Consider the following 17706-nt stretch of genomic DNA (forward strand, 5'->3'; position numbering starts at 1 on the left):
ACCCAGGCTGCCTGTGAGGCGCTAGAAGGTTCACAGCAACATTACCTTCTCATCCTACCGGGTACCCACATTTCGAACAAAGTCACTTGCCTAAGGAGACACTATGTGTTTCAGTGTGGGGCAGGACCAAAGCCCGAGAAATGTGGTCACCCATCCAACTACTCCCCGCTTAACTTCACCTGATTTGTGACTTGTGCGCTGTGCACAGGACCACGTGCCACGTCGTCAGCAAACAAAAGCAAAAATAATTGAATGATATATAGATGAAGTTGAACACAAGATCAACATATAATTCTATTTCAGCGGCAAGTTCATATATAAACATTGAGAACAAAAGTGGGCCTAGAAAGCACCCTTCTCTAAGGCCCAGTGGGCTTTCAAAAGGTTCTTACAATATGTTGTTAGCTCTGATACATGCTTTAACACAAAATGAACTATAAATTGATTTTAGGGCATTCATCATTTTGGAAGAAACTTCTACATACCATAGTTTATTTCTATTAACTAAATCTATCGCCTTAGTAAAAACCACAAAGTCCAAGTAGAGCCTGTTGCTATTTTTTTACATGTACCTCTGTATTATAGAGTGCATAATGAATGTTTTTGTCTTTGGTGTTGTAACCCTTTCGAAATCCTCCTTGCGATTAAGATATTCTATCATATGCCTCTGACAAAAATGTCAATCGCTTGTATACTATAGATGTATATCATTTGCGAAAAATTATGTAGAAATGAGTCCATATTGTTTTTGTCGCAAAATGAACCGGTTCTTTAATTCCCTGCGGCGCAAGTCGCAAACGCATAGGTTATGGATATTCCTTGAAGTATCAATCACAAATGATGCCTTCTGCTATAGAAATAGTGCTTTCCTAACATTAGCTAAATGGTACTGCTATTTGAGCACAGCGGCAGCCTTCCGCCATAGACATAGTGCTTTTCTAATATCTATGTTTAATGATACTGCTATTTTCTAACCTTTAGCACAGCGGCGGCCTCCTGCTATAGAAATAGTGCTTTTTTTAATATCTATGTTTAATCATGTTGCTAGTTTCTAACCTTTAGATCAGCGGCAGCCTTCCGCTGTAGAAATAGTGTTTTTTCTACTATCTATGTTTAATGATACTATAGAAATAATGTTCAGGTTAACAGGATAATATCAGGATAATATTTAGGTTTAAATCAAACTGCTGATTTCTAACCTTTAAGCACTAGCACAGCGGCAGCCTTTCGCTATATAAATGAGTGAGTTTTTTTCATATTGATGTTTTAATGAAACTGAACGTTGCAATCATTCTGCTTAACCAAACATCATATCCATAGGTCTTCTGATATTATCTGATAGAATTTTATGTTACTGAAAACACAAGAAACACGGTCAACATTATATTTGCTACTTGTCCTACGCATGTATTGGTGAGCACCGAAAACTACACTCTTGCAATATTCCTTATCCTTGTAAAATCGTATAAAATAATGACATTCTTTATCATTTAACTATGTGGCTGTGGATTACATTAAGGACACTTTTCAAAATCAGAAAATGTACCACTTCCATACAACGTGTATGTTTTTTCCCAGAAACTTCCAAATATATGCATGTGCTATTTTTATTATTATTTATATACGCACCTGACATGTCAATATCTTGACATTTACACTCCCATCCGTTAGAGCAGAACATGGTCATACTGATGGTCACCACTATTGCCTTTTACACCCATTTGATCGGTAGATAATCGGTAGATAATCCTGATTATTCTCTGGCGTTTAGATCTGCAGATCTTTAGCCTTATCCGACAGTAAAACTGTCATCAGGGTATATAAAAGCTAGAATTTGTACGTCTACATGGGACTAGACATCCTTAAAGAACAATGACAAGACAAGGGCGGCATATTTTTACCCCGAATGACTGAACCTGTATCACTACCATTGTATCCAGTGCTTGTTATCCTAGTGGTAAAACGTAATAGTCCCGATCATACTCCATCTGTCAGACACCTCATGAGAACATAAGACTTGTTGATCCAATTTCTCCTTTGGATGTTAATAGTTCAAAGTTCATTTTGCTTTAAACACATGTTTTAAATTATTTTACCCATTAACTTCAAACGAACGACTTTATCTATTTGATATTAATTATATCGTTTATTAATGAATCCATGAGTTTAACGCCGCTTTTAACAATATTTCAGTTATATCACGGCGTTAAAGTCTATTAAGTCTACCAGAACTGCCCATTACCACATCAGGTAAAAGCCATCTCTACCCCACTGTCTAAGAACTGGGGTATCTGATAAATGGGTTTGACCAATTGGAATATGTCAATGTACAACTGTATAAGTTTTTGAATATGCAGTACTCTGCACAGACGCCTGCGTGTATTCCGGAAAGTGTATGCTTTTTTCTGACATTCTTTTGATTTCCTTAAACATGCTGGAGGTTGGAATTGATCATGTTAAGTTCAAATAAACATTGGAACTCGAATTCTGTTTAAAATCGGAAGGATTGAGAGATGTTATTGCAATTTATCGCACTTGGTATTACAATTTGCCGCAGTTTGTTACAATTTGGCGCACCTGCCTCTTAATGGGAATGACAGGAATTGAAACAAAATCGCTTTCTTTATTTCCTGAAACATGCTGGAGGTTTGAATCGATCATGTTAAGGTCGAGCAAACACTGGAACTCGAATTCTGTTTTGAGTGAATACAAATATTAAGAATTTTAATGTACAGTAGTCTTTATCAATTCAGTCGTTTGAAAGTCCAGAATTTGATTTCAAAACAGCTTAGTCGCACATTTCAAACTTCCTGCATGTTTCTTTGTATATTTGCAAATGAATAATATTTTATTACAATTTACCACAGTGGTTATAACAATTTACTCCAGTTGTTATTACAATTTGCTGCAGTGAAGTTATGAAATTTACCGCAGTATTACATTTTACTGCAGTGTTATTACAATTTACCGTGGTTTTTTTATATATTTTATGTCGTAACATCGTCTTTCATTATCCATGTCAACAATCCCCAATCCCACAAAATTACCGACAGTTGTTCATTGTAGGAGATCAAAGAAGAACGATCATTTCCAATGGAGAAGATGACAATAGTTGAAGTTATAATGGTACACATGAAATAGTTTATCTTTCATCGTTTTCGTAATCGTCATATATGTTAGAGCCGTACACAAGTGTTTATCAAGAGAATAACCAGATTTGATTATCTACCGAAACACATTTGATTTGACGTAAAGGGCAAAGTAGCTTTGAAAACTGTATGAATGGACCCCTAAACATTAGGGATGACACCCTGTGGTCGGGAACCAATCGAATGGCAGTCGTATTGACAACCTTCAACAGATTCAAGTTCATCTTTTATTTCTATGATATCATTAAGTTTACTTATCAGTGTAGGACTTTACAACTTTACTGTTTTCACTTCCGACTACACAGTACATCAATGCTGAACCCTGCAATGCTGGTAGACTATTCATACTCAGATATATCTAATGCATGAGTTGAGTCGGATTTAGTTTTTTACAACCCACACTCACGAATCATTAAGAATGTACTGGTGAGTTTGTTCTTCTTTACCGGAAGCATTAGGTTCAGTGTCACTCCTTCAGTTATAGTAGACTCAAATTGGACTTTAGTCTTTAGATTGGTACCTTCAAAGCAAGCCTATTTGTTTTCTTGGCACCCTACCACAAATTTTACAAATTGTAGACCCGTCATTAGGAACAGACAAAACGCCTCAAATAGGCAAACTTTTTAGATGGTAAATACACACATTTGACTGATTGTGATAGATAACTGAAAAGACGATAAACGATTATTACGAATCAATAATGTCAATTACGACAAGAACATAGTATACCGTGTGCGTCGCTGTCAAAAGAATATCGAATCTTAAACCCTCTTCTGGTGACGCTGTAATCAGTTCTAAACTTGATGACGAATCTATCCAGAAAGGCATCTGAAACAAAAACGTTGTTACAATCATCGTTAAAAATTGATGGAGTTGATCAGTATGTGTGAACGCCTTTGTAAACATAAGTTGCATTGGTAAAGAGTCGAAACTCTTACACTAAGGATCATATAGATGTATCACACAGAAGGATCACTTGGACGTATCAAAGAGACGCATGTATCATACAGACGGATCACATGCACGGATTGCTTCCACGAATCCCACACGGATCACATGTACGCAACACACAGACTCATCACATATACAGATGACATGCACGCGTCAGAGACGTATCACGCATACAGATGATATGCACGCATCAGAGACGTATCACCAATACAGATGACATGCACGTATCACTCAGACGTATCACGCATACAGATGAAATGCACATATCACTCAGACGTATCACCCATACAGATGAAATGCACATATCACTCAGAAGTATCACGCATACAGATGAAATGCACGTATCACTCAGACGTATCACACACACAGATGATATACACGCATCACGCAGGCGCATCACACAAACAGATAACATGCACGTACCACGCAGATGTATCACATATACAGATAACATGTACGTACCACACAGACGTATCACACATTTAGATAAAATGCACGTATCACACAGACGTATCACACATACAGGTGACATGCACGTACTACTCAGACAAATCACATGCACGCATCAAACAGACCTGTCACGCATGCAGATGATATACACGCATCACACAGTACATGTATCACGCATGCAGATGACACGCACGTATAACTCACACGGATCACATGACCGTATATCAGGCGTATCACATATACAGATAACATGCACATATCACACAGACGTATCACACAGAAAGATAACATGCACATATCACACAGACGTATCACACATAAAGATAACATGCAAGTATCACGCATCACACAGACGAATCAGGGATACAGATGAAATGCACGTATCAATCAGACGTATCACACAGAAAGATAACATGCACATATCACACAGACGTATCACACATAAAGATAACATGCACATATCACACAGACGTATTGCGCATACAGATGACATGCACGTATCACTCAGACGTATCACACATACAGATAACATGCACGTATCACACAGACGTAACCCACATACAGATGATATGCACGCATCACACAGACGAATCAGGCATACAGATGACACGCACATATGACTCACACTCATCACATGCACGTATCATTCAGACGTACACTATCACATGCACGTATCGCTCAGACGTATCACGCATACAGATGACATGCACGTATCACTCAGACGTATCACATATACAGATGACATGCACGTATCACACAGACGTATCACATGCACGTATCAGACAAACGTATCACATATACAGATGACACGCACGTATCACTCAGACGTATCACGCAAACAGATGACATGCAAGTATGACTCAGACGTATCACACACAGTTGTCATACACGCATCACACAGGCGTATCACAGATACAGATGACGCTAGTGGCCATGGCAACGGTAGCATTTTAGTATACACAACTAGCAGCTTAGTAGCCCACTAGTACCTGCACACCCTCGGCCATTTAACCCAATCTCATCTTCTGTTTTTATTTTAGGCACGGGCATCCACGGCTCGGTGGCCCGTGCGTCTCTTCGCATATCGCGGGATAACACGCATATAGATGACATGCACGTATCACTCAGACGTATCACGCATACAGATGACATGCACGTATCACTCAGGCATATCCAGCATACATATGACATGCACGTATCAATCAGGCATATCACGCATACAGATGACATGCACGTATCAATCAGACGTATAACACACACGGACAGTTGATATACCCGCATCACACAGACGTATCACACATACAGATAACATGCACATATCACAAAGACGTATCACACATACAGATAATATGCCCGTATCACACAGACGTATCACATATACAGATAACATGCACATATCACAAAGACGTATCACGCAGACAGATTACATGCACATGTCACACAGACGTATCACACATACAGATGACATGCACGTATCACCCAGACATATTACACCAAAGACAACATGCACGTATCACTCAGACGTATCACACGTAGAGATGACACGCACGTATAACTCACACGGATCACATGAACGTATATCAGGCGTATCATACATACAGATGACATGCACGATTCACTCAGACGTATCACGCATGCAGATGACACGCACATATCATTCAGACGTATCACACATACAGATAACATGCACATATCCCACAGATGTATTACACATACAGATAAGATGCACATATCACACAGACGTATCACACATAAAGATAACATGCAAGTATCACACAGACGTATTACACATACAGATGACATGCACGTATCACTCAGATGTATCACACATACAGATAACATGCATGTATCACACAGACGTATCACACATACAGATGACATGCACGCATCACACAGACGAATCAGTGATACAGATGACATACACGTATCAATCAGACGTATCACACATACAAATGACATGCACGTATCACTCAGACGTATCACGCATGCAGATGACACGCACATATCATTCAGACGTATCACACATACAGATTATATGCACGTATCACACATACGTATCACATATACAGATAACATGCATATATCACACAGACGTATCACACATACAGATAACATGGACGTATCACACAGACGTATCACACATACAGATAACATGCACGCATCACACATACGTATCACACATACAGATGACATGCACGCATTACACAGACATATCACACATACAGATGATACGCACATATCACACACACTCATTAGATGCTTGTATCACTCAGACATATCCCACATACAGATGACACGCACATATGACTCACACTCATCACATGCATGTATCATTCAGACGTATCACATGCACGTATCGCTCAGACGTATCACGCATACAGATGACATGCACGTATCACTAAGACGTATCATACACAGATGATATACACTCATCAAACAGGCGTATCACAGATACAGATAATATGCACGTATCACACAGACGTATCACACATACAGATGACATGCACGTATCACACAGACGTATTACACCTAAGAAACAATGCACGTATAACTCAGTCGTATCACGCATATACATGACATGCACGTATCACTCAGACGTATCAAACACACGCACAGTTGATATACACGCATCACACAGACGTATCACATATACAGAAAACATGCACATATCACACAGACGTATGACACATACAGATAATATGCACGTATCACACAGACGTATCACACATACAGATAACATGCACGTATCAAAAAGACGTATCACACATAAAGATGACATGCACGTATCAATCAGACGTATCGAACACACGCACAGTTGATATACACGCATCACACAGACGTATCACATATACAGAAAACATGCACATATCACACAGACGTATGACACATACAGATAATATGCACGTATCACACAGACGTATCACACATACAGATAACATGCACGTATCACACAGACGTATCACACATAAAGATGACATGCACGCATTAATCTGACGTATCAAACACACGCACAGTTGATATACACGCATCACACAGACGTATCACATATACAGAAAACATGCACATATCACACAGACGTATGACACATACAGATAATATGCACGTATCACACAGACGTATCACACATACAGATAACATGCACTTATCACACAGACGTATTACACATACAGATGACATGCACGTATCACACAGACGTATTACACATACAGATGACATGCATGTATCACTCAGACGTATCACACATACAGATGACATGCACGCATCACACAGACGTATCATACATACAGATGACACGCACATATGACTTACACTCATCACATGCTTGTATGACTCAGACGTATCACACATACAGATGACACGCACATATGACTCACACTCATCACATGCACGTATCATTTAGACGTATCACATGCACGTATCGCTCAGACGTATCACGCATACAGATGACATGCACGTATCACTGAGACGTATCACACACAGTTGATATACACGCATCAAACAGGCGTATCACAGATACAGATGACATGCACGTATCACTCAGACGTATCACATATACAGATGACATGCACGTATCACACAGACATATCACATGCACGTATCACACACACGTATCACACATATAGATGACATGCACGTATCACACAGACGTATCATACATACAGATGACACGCACGTATCACTCAGACGTATCACGCAAACAGATGACATGCACGTATCACTCAGACGTATCACACACAGTTGACATACACGCATCACATAGGCGTATCACAGATACAGATGACATGCACGAATCACTCAGACGTATCACACGTAGAGATTACATGCTCGTATCACACAGACGTATGTACGCATACAAATGACATGCACGTATCAATCAATCAATCTTTATGGTATGACAGGCCATTGGCCCATATACACATACAGAAAAACAATATCGTTTACAGCTGTACAGCGCATTATATAATTATTGGATAACTAATATGATGCTTGACATGTATTAGAGGTATTGTAATAACAGTGGAAATAACCACAGTGGCAGTAGTAGTATAAAATACAAAAGGAATGGAATAGCATAGCACGACGTTCAATACAAAATAATCTATCAGTAATATACTCATCATGTCATGACAATTTGACAATTTAAATGTATATGCATTTCTAGTAGAAACAAACAGACAAAAATGAAATGTAGATACTCCTGATCTAGATGCGAAAGTTTCAAAACAACTATTTTTTTCTGCACATATCGGATTCACTAAGTAATTTACTACGCACTCGTAGACTTTGATAGATGTATTGTAATATCTTAGTTAATTTTTGACTAGGGGTACCATTAAAAGATAGTATTTTGTTCATGGAATAGTGGTTTTTAGTGATATCAGGCATATATTTCAATCTTAGGTTGTCGTAAATTGGACATATAAACAAAAAGTGTAATTCGTTTTCAATATGGTTTTCGCAGAATGGACAAAAACGCATATCCTTAGGAATAGAGGAGAAGCGACCCCTGTTGCACATCAAATCATTTAACCCTAGCCTAAGTTTGATAAATGTGTCTCTAATTTTTCTCTCTGTTATAGTATGCAGGTAAACCTCTGGTGTTTGACAATATTTAAAGGTATTATAGACGTCGTAGCGTGTACTGTTATCTAGTGACGACCTCCAGTTTTGAGTAAACATATCAATTGCTACCTGCTTAAAAGAGCTAAGAAAATACATTTTGTCTCCAACGCTTTGATTTAGCCAAACATATCCAAATCCGTGAGAGAAGAGTAAATGCTTAATGTTTGATGCCCAGGTTACGTAACCAACACTATCACGATAGACAAGCATTTCGTAGCATTTTCTTGGGATTCGTTCCCGCGACATCTCTGTTATTTTGAGCCAGTATCTGAGTAAACGTAAATATGAACAAATATATAACGGGTATCTACAACATTCGCCATAGACCATATGATTTGGAGCTGATTTAGAAACATTTAGAAATCTTTTACATGCAGTTAAGTGTACCTTTTCAATATTGTAATAGGTTTCAAAACCCCAGACCTCTGATCCATATAATAAGATTGGTTGAACTTGAGCATCAAACATTTTGAAGAAAATAGTAGGTGAGATAACACGCAATTTATCTAGGACGACAAATAGATTTATTAGGGCCTTTTTTGCTCGTAGGGCGAGATCGTTAACTGGATGTTTAAGATTAAGGTTAAACGGTAAAACAACACCGAGGTATTTATACATGTTTGTAACATTTATAGGGTGGTTATTGAAGAACCATTTATCTCTCGATGCAAGAGGACCGCCTCTCCTAAATACGATAATATTAGTTTTTTCCAAGTTAACAGATAGCTTCCATGTAACAGTGTAACTGTATAGTATATCAATTTGTTTCTGGAGTCCGATAATAGAGTCAGAGACTAGAATCACGTCATCGGCAAAAAGTAATATAAGTAATTCATAAAGGTCAGGGTATAATTGCACTCCGTGTTTACCGTTTTGTTGAACATCGAAGGAAAGCTCATTAATGAAGAATGAAAATAGGAGAGGACTCAAGATACAACCTTGTTTAACTCCCATGGGGCAGTCAAAATAATCGGTGACTCCACTATTATGTCGTACACAAGATTTTACATTTTCATACATTGATTTTAAAATAGTAAACATTTTCCCACCAACACCAGCTGCCCTAAGACAATCCCAAAGTTTACATCGGTCAACAGTGTCGAAAGCTTTTTTAAAATCTACAAACGCAATATAGAGTTTTCGTTTTCGGCATCCGAGATATCTCTGAACAATAGCATAAAGTGAGAAAATATTATCAGCAGGTGAATATGATTTTCTAAAGCCAGCTTGAGTTGGTGGGATTTTGTCAAAAACATTAGCCCAGGTAGTAAGACGATTGTTTAGAATTATAGCAAACAGTTTACCTAAGATGCTCATTCAGACGTATCACATGCGCGTATCACACACACGCATCACACATATAGATGACATGCACGTATCACACAGACGTATGACACATACAGATGACACGCACATACGACTCACACTGAGCACATGCACGTATCACACAGAGGTATCACGCATACAGATGATATATACGCATCACACAGATGTATCGCGCATGCAGATGACACGCACGTATAACTTACACGGATCACATGAACGTATCACTCAGACGTTTCACACATAGAGGTTACATGCTCGTATCACACAAAGGTATAACGCATACAGATGACATGCACGTATCAATCAGACGTATGACATGCACGTATCACACACACGTATCACACATATAGATGACATGAACGTATCACACAGACGTATCACACATACAGGTAACACGCACGTACTACTCAGACAAATCACATGTACGCATCAAACAGACCTGTCACGCATACAGATGGTATACATGCATCACACAGATGTATCACGCATGCAGATGACACGCACGTATCACTCAGACGTATCACGCATACAGATGACATGCATGTATCACTCAGACGTATCAGGCATACAGATGACACTCACGTATCACTCAGACGTATCACGCATACAGATAACATGCACGTATCACAGAGCCGTATGACACACAGAGATGATATACACGTATCACACAGACGTATCACATATACAGATAACATGCACGGATCACACAGACGTATCACACACACACACACACATATATATATATATATATGTATATATTTATGTATATATATATATATATAAATATAAATATAACATGCACGTATCACACAGACGTATCACATATACAGATAACATGCACGTATCACACAGACGTATCACACATATAGATTACATGCACGTATCACACAAACGTATCCCACATATAGATAACATGCACGTATCACACAAACGTAACCCACATATAGATAACATACACGTATCACACAGACGTATCACACATACATATGACATGCACGTATCACACAGACGTATCACGCATACAAATGACATGCACGTATCACACAGACGTATCACGCATACAGATGAGATGCACGTAGCATTGAGACGTATCACATGCACGTATCACACAGACGTATCACGCATACAGATGAGATGCACGTATCATTCAGACGTATCACATGCACGTATCACACAGACGTATCACACCTACAGATAACATGCACGTAGCACACAGACGTATCACACATACAGATAACATGGACGTATCACACAGATGTATCACACACACGGCTGATATACTCGCATCACACAGACGTATCACAAATACAGGTGACATGCACGTACTACTCAGAAAAATCACACGCACGCATCAAACAGACGTCATACGCATACAGATGATATATACGCATGACACAGACGTATCACACAAATAGATGACATGCACGTATCAAACATAAGATGATATGCACGTATCACTCAAACCGATAACATGAACGCATCACACAGACACGTCACAAACACAGAGCACACAGACATAACGACATAGCCCTCACACCGGTTACGGGGACGGGTGATATAATTTGATCCAATACACGGGTAACACAGGCGGATAACACAGATTAACCACGCATTTGTATTATGCAGACATATCACAAAGACGGATCACACACACACAGATCACGAGATTCATATAACTCTCTCTTTGTATGTTGTTTCAGATAGATTCAATGCTCACATGTCTTATTGAACGGTGTAGGGTAGCACAGTTTAGGACCATCGTCTATAACGAGCCAGTCCAAGTAACAGTTGGTAGTTGTTTCCAGGTCCAGCTCAACCAGGTCTATGATGATGCTCTCGGTCTGCCCATCCCCCACGATGACATACGTGCAGTTGAGGTAATTGATGTAGTTGCCAGGGTAGCCAGGACTGGTAATCTCACCCTCACTGGCGGTCAACGTCATTGAGCAGCTCTCTGACCATGAGAGAAATCAGGACTATAACCATTTGTGGCCTAAGCATTTCCTGAAGGTGATCACATAACGAACTAACAGAATGCATTAGTATCTTAACCTTACAGCAACACGTGAGTTTTGCTAAATACCCAACGATTGTTGACGTTGATTTATAACTGTGCAATAAGAAACATGCAGTAGTTGTATGTTTGGAAGACAATAACTGTCTACGAAATGATACCATTTGTTTTGAGAATATGTATATAAGATAGCTTCACGAAAATTCGCAAAGTACAATGAAGAAAGATGTGTGGTTTATTTCACGATAAAACATTGTTTTCAGAGATACGATACAACTTGATGAAGTCATACATTGTACGACATTATTTTTGAGAGAGGAGAGTCTAGTGAGTTGCTACCCAATAGATGTTACTGGCAACCACCGGGAAAAAAGATGGCCGCAGGATTGCATATAAAAGCGGGAGAGATATGACAATCGATGTTGGGAGAAAAGGTACTGGTAATCGATGTGAGGATTGTGAGAATATGCCAGAAATACCCACCTGGGCATAAAATTGAGTTGTCCGATATTGCCGAGGTCGGATTCTATTCAGGGTGTCATCATTATTTTAATACGGGTAAATATTTTGATGTTATCATCATCTTTAAAGAGGCTGTGTATGCTGTTGATATCTCATAGGAGAAATAAACTACTCGTGATCGATGATTATCGTACAAGTATATTTCCAAAATAGATAGGCGACAAATTGCAAAGAACAATGAAGAAGGAAGCGTGGTTTGTTTCACGACAAAACATTATTTTTTTACTTGATTACGGCATATATTGGCCGACGTTATTTTTGAGAGGGAAGTGTCTTATAAGTTGTCCCCCATAAATGTATCTGGGCTACGCTGGTAAACGCATTGGCCGAACGATCACATTAAAAACAGTGAAAACATTATCGGCGGCAGACTTTTGCCTTGCATTACTCCCACAAATGACGAAAGGGACTCAGAGTAACGATTATCAGGAAATCTTGCACAGGACATAACGTCTCTAAAAAAATAGTGTTAAGAAGATCAAGAAATTTGGAACTTACTCCCAGAGAATACAACTTGTGCCATAATGCTTGCTTAAAAAACCGTGCGAAGTTCTACAAATGCGCATTATATTTCCTCATGGTTCATTATCCCTGCAGTGTTTTATTGTATGATAAACAACTGTATATGCCAGGTCGGCAATATGTGAACATTCTGAACCAAATGGATTATGTGCAATGACTCAAATTCAATGGATCTTGTGTTAGACTTTTGAATTGTAATCACTGATACTTACTCTCGAGTTTTGTGAGTAGACTGCCATAATTAAATTGATTTTAAATTGTTGCGTGATTTCTATTTGATTTGTATGGAGACTGCAAAATGGATCCACTTGTAACACATTATTCTAATTCTCACTCTGTTAAGCATATAGACAATGGAAAGGTGATGAGTCAGTACCAGATTGAAGGGGACAACCAGGGCCATTTAGCACAGAGTAGTTTTAGTTTTAAAACAGTGACATCACTGCAGGACACTGTCTGATTTGTTTTATTACATATGCATAAAGATTGACTATGATTCTGCAAAGGAGGAAAATTAGTTTACAACTTTCAGTCGACCTTTAGAAAGAAGAGCAAACGGAAAGACTTGAGCATGAATCCCCCCTAAAATATATAGTTAAAGAAATGAGCGGAACAATCAACACGTGTGTGGCGAATAATGCTTTTCTGAAACATAATAAATATACATTTGTAGGTGTTATAAAGCATATTTATATAAACAAACTCTATATAGTTACAAAAATGGTTGACAATAAATTGCCCACACATAAAAGAAATAATACGCTACACTGCCCAGATTAGTGGCACTTGAATTTGAAGTAAAACGTTTGCTGCACCTGCAGCATGCCAACCTACAAATATATGGGATTACAAGGAAAGATATACTGTTCACTAACACCCAAACCGTTGGACAGTGACAAATACCATGCTAAGATTAAGATTGGTATGATACATCACGGGACAACACGTGACCACGTTGCAAGGGGTTTGGCTGTGGCCGAATGACAGTAACCAGGTGCATGTCATGTTACAGGCAGAGTGGGTGGAAGAGAACCGGGTATGGAGATGGCAAACCTCCTATTACCATCACCCAGGGAAACGTTACACACGCATCCTCTATCTGAGAAATTGTATTATCACAGTAACGTCATCATCTGCAACAATAATCAAGTCAGTTGTTGGACAGTGTCCAGCTTCAGTACAATATACAGACCACTGCCACAGGTAACGCTGACACGAGAACAGTGACATCGATGGGCATTCATACTGCAACCCTGGTAGAACTGAAACTGTCATGTTCACAGGAGAGAATGTTACATTCCAAAGGGGTTTCAAGTGTATATTCCGTCGTGATGGTCGATCGATTACTGGACAACTGTCCCCCATACCCTAAATATGGACCTCTATTTTTGTTCTAATTCACGGCATAATGTAACTTGTAATGACTTTGATAATTCATGTCTTTTGACAATACAGTTATCGTCCTGAACATTGGTCCTGTTCTGTTTTAAAGAAAATAATAATGTTGGTTAGTGAGGTTTCTTGGCTTGTCATTTTTGTTGCTATTTTTATTTACATATGTTTATGTTGTATTGTTTTCAAGTAAAGATAAACTAGGCTTAATCGGCATTTCACACCACAGTCAACAACTGTTTCAGTCATTTCACAGCGGGACAAGTGGAGTCAATAACTATGTCCAAGGATACAACACAGTGACTTGCATGATATGACATCTTATGCTCATGTCTCATGTTAAGAGTTAAGGCTTTGCTAATGAACTACGCTGTCTTGGTGGCTGAAAATATTTGTTCAAGCATATGAAGGCTGAGTTGATAATTTACATCAAGCCCCTAGAAAATAAAATGGGCCACCCCTTAATTAATACGAATCAACAGTGACTATTAAGGCAATTAAACCCTTGCCTTATGTCAGTATAATCATCTCTTCAAAGATGTCATCCACATTTACCATTTAGAGCTCATGTCATTTGTCAAGTTATTCACTACACACCTAGCCTTATCAAGTCCCTATGTTTAAGATTATGGCTTTGAACACAACGTATTTTGCATTGATGAGGATGGCGATATTGCGGTTGACATTATTTATTGACGCTAAACAATTTTTTCAAGCAGCTGGTGGATCCATACCAAAACATATTTTTATGATAAGCCTTCTTCTAATATGACATTGTAATCAGTTCTAAAAGTATTGTTCATAACAGCAAGACTTTCTTTGGTATTTAGTATAGGCCTTCTTTGCCATTGAACTGACACTATTTTATCTTTTAATGGGAATCCATATGCACACACAATGTCCAGAAGTTGTTCAATGAACTCATTTCTTTATCATAACCCTGAACTAAGCTGGCTATTGTTCAGTTCTTACTAAAAGTATGATTTGAATCGAAGTATACAAACCTTACCTTCAACAACGTAGTTGACAACAAAGCCACCACAAGAGTCTACAGATCGGTCTCCATCATGGGTCACAATGTCTACACTGCCAAAAAATGCATCTGAAACAAACAAGACGTTAGTATTGGTTAACTGTATATGTAATTCCACCTCAGTTGCGCACAAATAGTTGGGCACAAAGGTTCTATACATAAGTAATGTCTTATTGGCACAGGTTCTCTTTTGACATGGTTTGTAAACCATGTAAAAGAATTAAAACATTGAACAGTAATATACATCTATACATCTTTGGATCTAGACATCAACTGGTACACGTGACATGACAAATAATGCCACAGATAAGGCCAGTATGTTAACTGAGGAAGAAAACTTCCCCAACCATGCGTCAGTTCTATCATTATTGGGTTGACTATAAAACCTGAATTCCTCTTTTATCCTGGATTCCAAAGCTCCATAAAATTCGTACAAAGGTATATATATATTTCTATGCCCAGCAAGTGTACCACCGAATCCCTGTCTAAATGACTAACCATAGATAATCCGTAATACATTCCAGGAAGGTCTTTCTTGATATTCTTGGATTCATAAAAACTCAAAGGAATTGCTTGACTTTTCACAATCTCAGAAAAAAAGCAGGTTGAATTCTGTTAAAAGGTTTGGTTTTTCAAATTTGTACACCCTGTATCCCACATGACAAACTTGATGAAAAAATTCAACCCGTGATCCAGGGGGCTTTTGTCACAAAACGAGGTGACCATAGACATTGTTGCAGATCTATCTTCAGACGTTCACGTCAATATGTCAAAAATGAAAGTAAATGCTATTAGAAGTTTACTGAGAAATGCTTGACTTCCTCATTCGCAACATCAATGTAGAATTTAGGGGTAAGACATCCAGGCAAGAAATACTCACCCCCCCTTCTTGTTTCTTTATGCATATGAATGGCATAGTTAATACAAGGTAAGCTTGTAGCTTAAGCTTCAGTTGTATCGATGATTCGATGTCGTTCAATAACCATGAAAAAGCCAATTCCCTTCCACTGATTTATCTGCCTGAACTAGAAATAAAGGAGACCAGTGAGACAGCCTCATAGTTACATCTTTGTATACAGATTCAGAGTGACTAAACACTCTCCACAAGATTGTGTGACAATGGGGATGACTTCAACTTCCAGTAGTCAACGTTCCTTTTATGTCTAGCAACATTCCTGCAGCCCCAGCCCTTGTAACTTTGTATGCTCTTTTCGCAAAGATTTCAAAGACCGCCTCACGACCCTTGCTCAGAGGCCGTTTGATCAAGGTTACAACATTCATGGCCTCTGGAAATCTTTCAAAAAGTTTTCTGTAAGACATGTGGAGGACATTTCCAAATCTGACGCATCACTGACAAGAATGATGTCCCATCCAATTCCCTATTTTGACTTGTACCATATGTTCCCGTGTTTTCTTTAAGGTAAACATATGACTTGCATGTGTTTGTAACGAATGCCAAAGCTGGGTCAGGATACAGTCACCTTTTCGTGAACATCTTGTATCATCACTATTTGATAGTGATTCATAAACACATTCTCGTGATATTGTGGGATTCGTACGATCGACTCTGGTTTGGGTAGAGTTTTCTTATGAAAATGGAACGTGTTTTGTCGCTTTTATGTATAAAATCTGTGCTCGCTAAATCCCTTAGGAATCGGTTTTTGGACCATTGATGGTAATGGTAGTTTTTATAAATGATAGTTATCAGAAAATGGGTAAGTTTC

General features: G+C 38.6%; 1 protein-coding gene and 1 long non-coding RNA gene across 6 annotated transcripts in view; one reads left to right on the forward strand and one right to left on the reverse strand.

Moving 5' to 3' along the window:
- The window catches only part of LOC124125288 (cubilin-like), an 89767-nt gene that overhangs the window by 16544 nt on the left and 55517 nt on the right, over window positions 1–17706 (reverse strand). For all 5 annotated transcript variants that reach the window (XM_048385806.1, XM_048385804.1, XM_048385805.1 and 2 more), the window contains exons 8-10: window positions 15959–16051; window positions 12217–12453; window positions 3879–3977 (exon numbers count right to left, since the gene is read on the reverse strand). In XM_048385806.1, coding sequence (XP_048241763.1) covers window positions 3879–3977; window positions 12217–12453; window positions 15959–16051 — 429 coding nt within the window. The remainder of the gene's footprint in view (window positions 1–3878; window positions 3978–12216; window positions 12454–15958; window positions 16052–17706) is intronic.
- On the forward strand, window positions 12418–13842 carry LOC124146860. Its single transcript, XR_007218714.1, has 2 exons — window positions 12418–12509; window positions 12777–13842. It is a non-coding gene; the product is annotated as an uncharacterized LOC124146860 (long non-coding RNA).

This window comes from Haliotis rufescens, unplaced genomic scaffold, assembly GCF_023055435.1.
Source record: "Haliotis rufescens isolate VD_foot unplaced genomic scaffold, xgHalRufe1.0.p SCAF_6, whole genome shotgun sequence".
Lineage (NCBI taxonomy): Eukaryota > Metazoa > Mollusca > Gastropoda > Lepetellida > Haliotidae > Haliotis > Haliotis rufescens.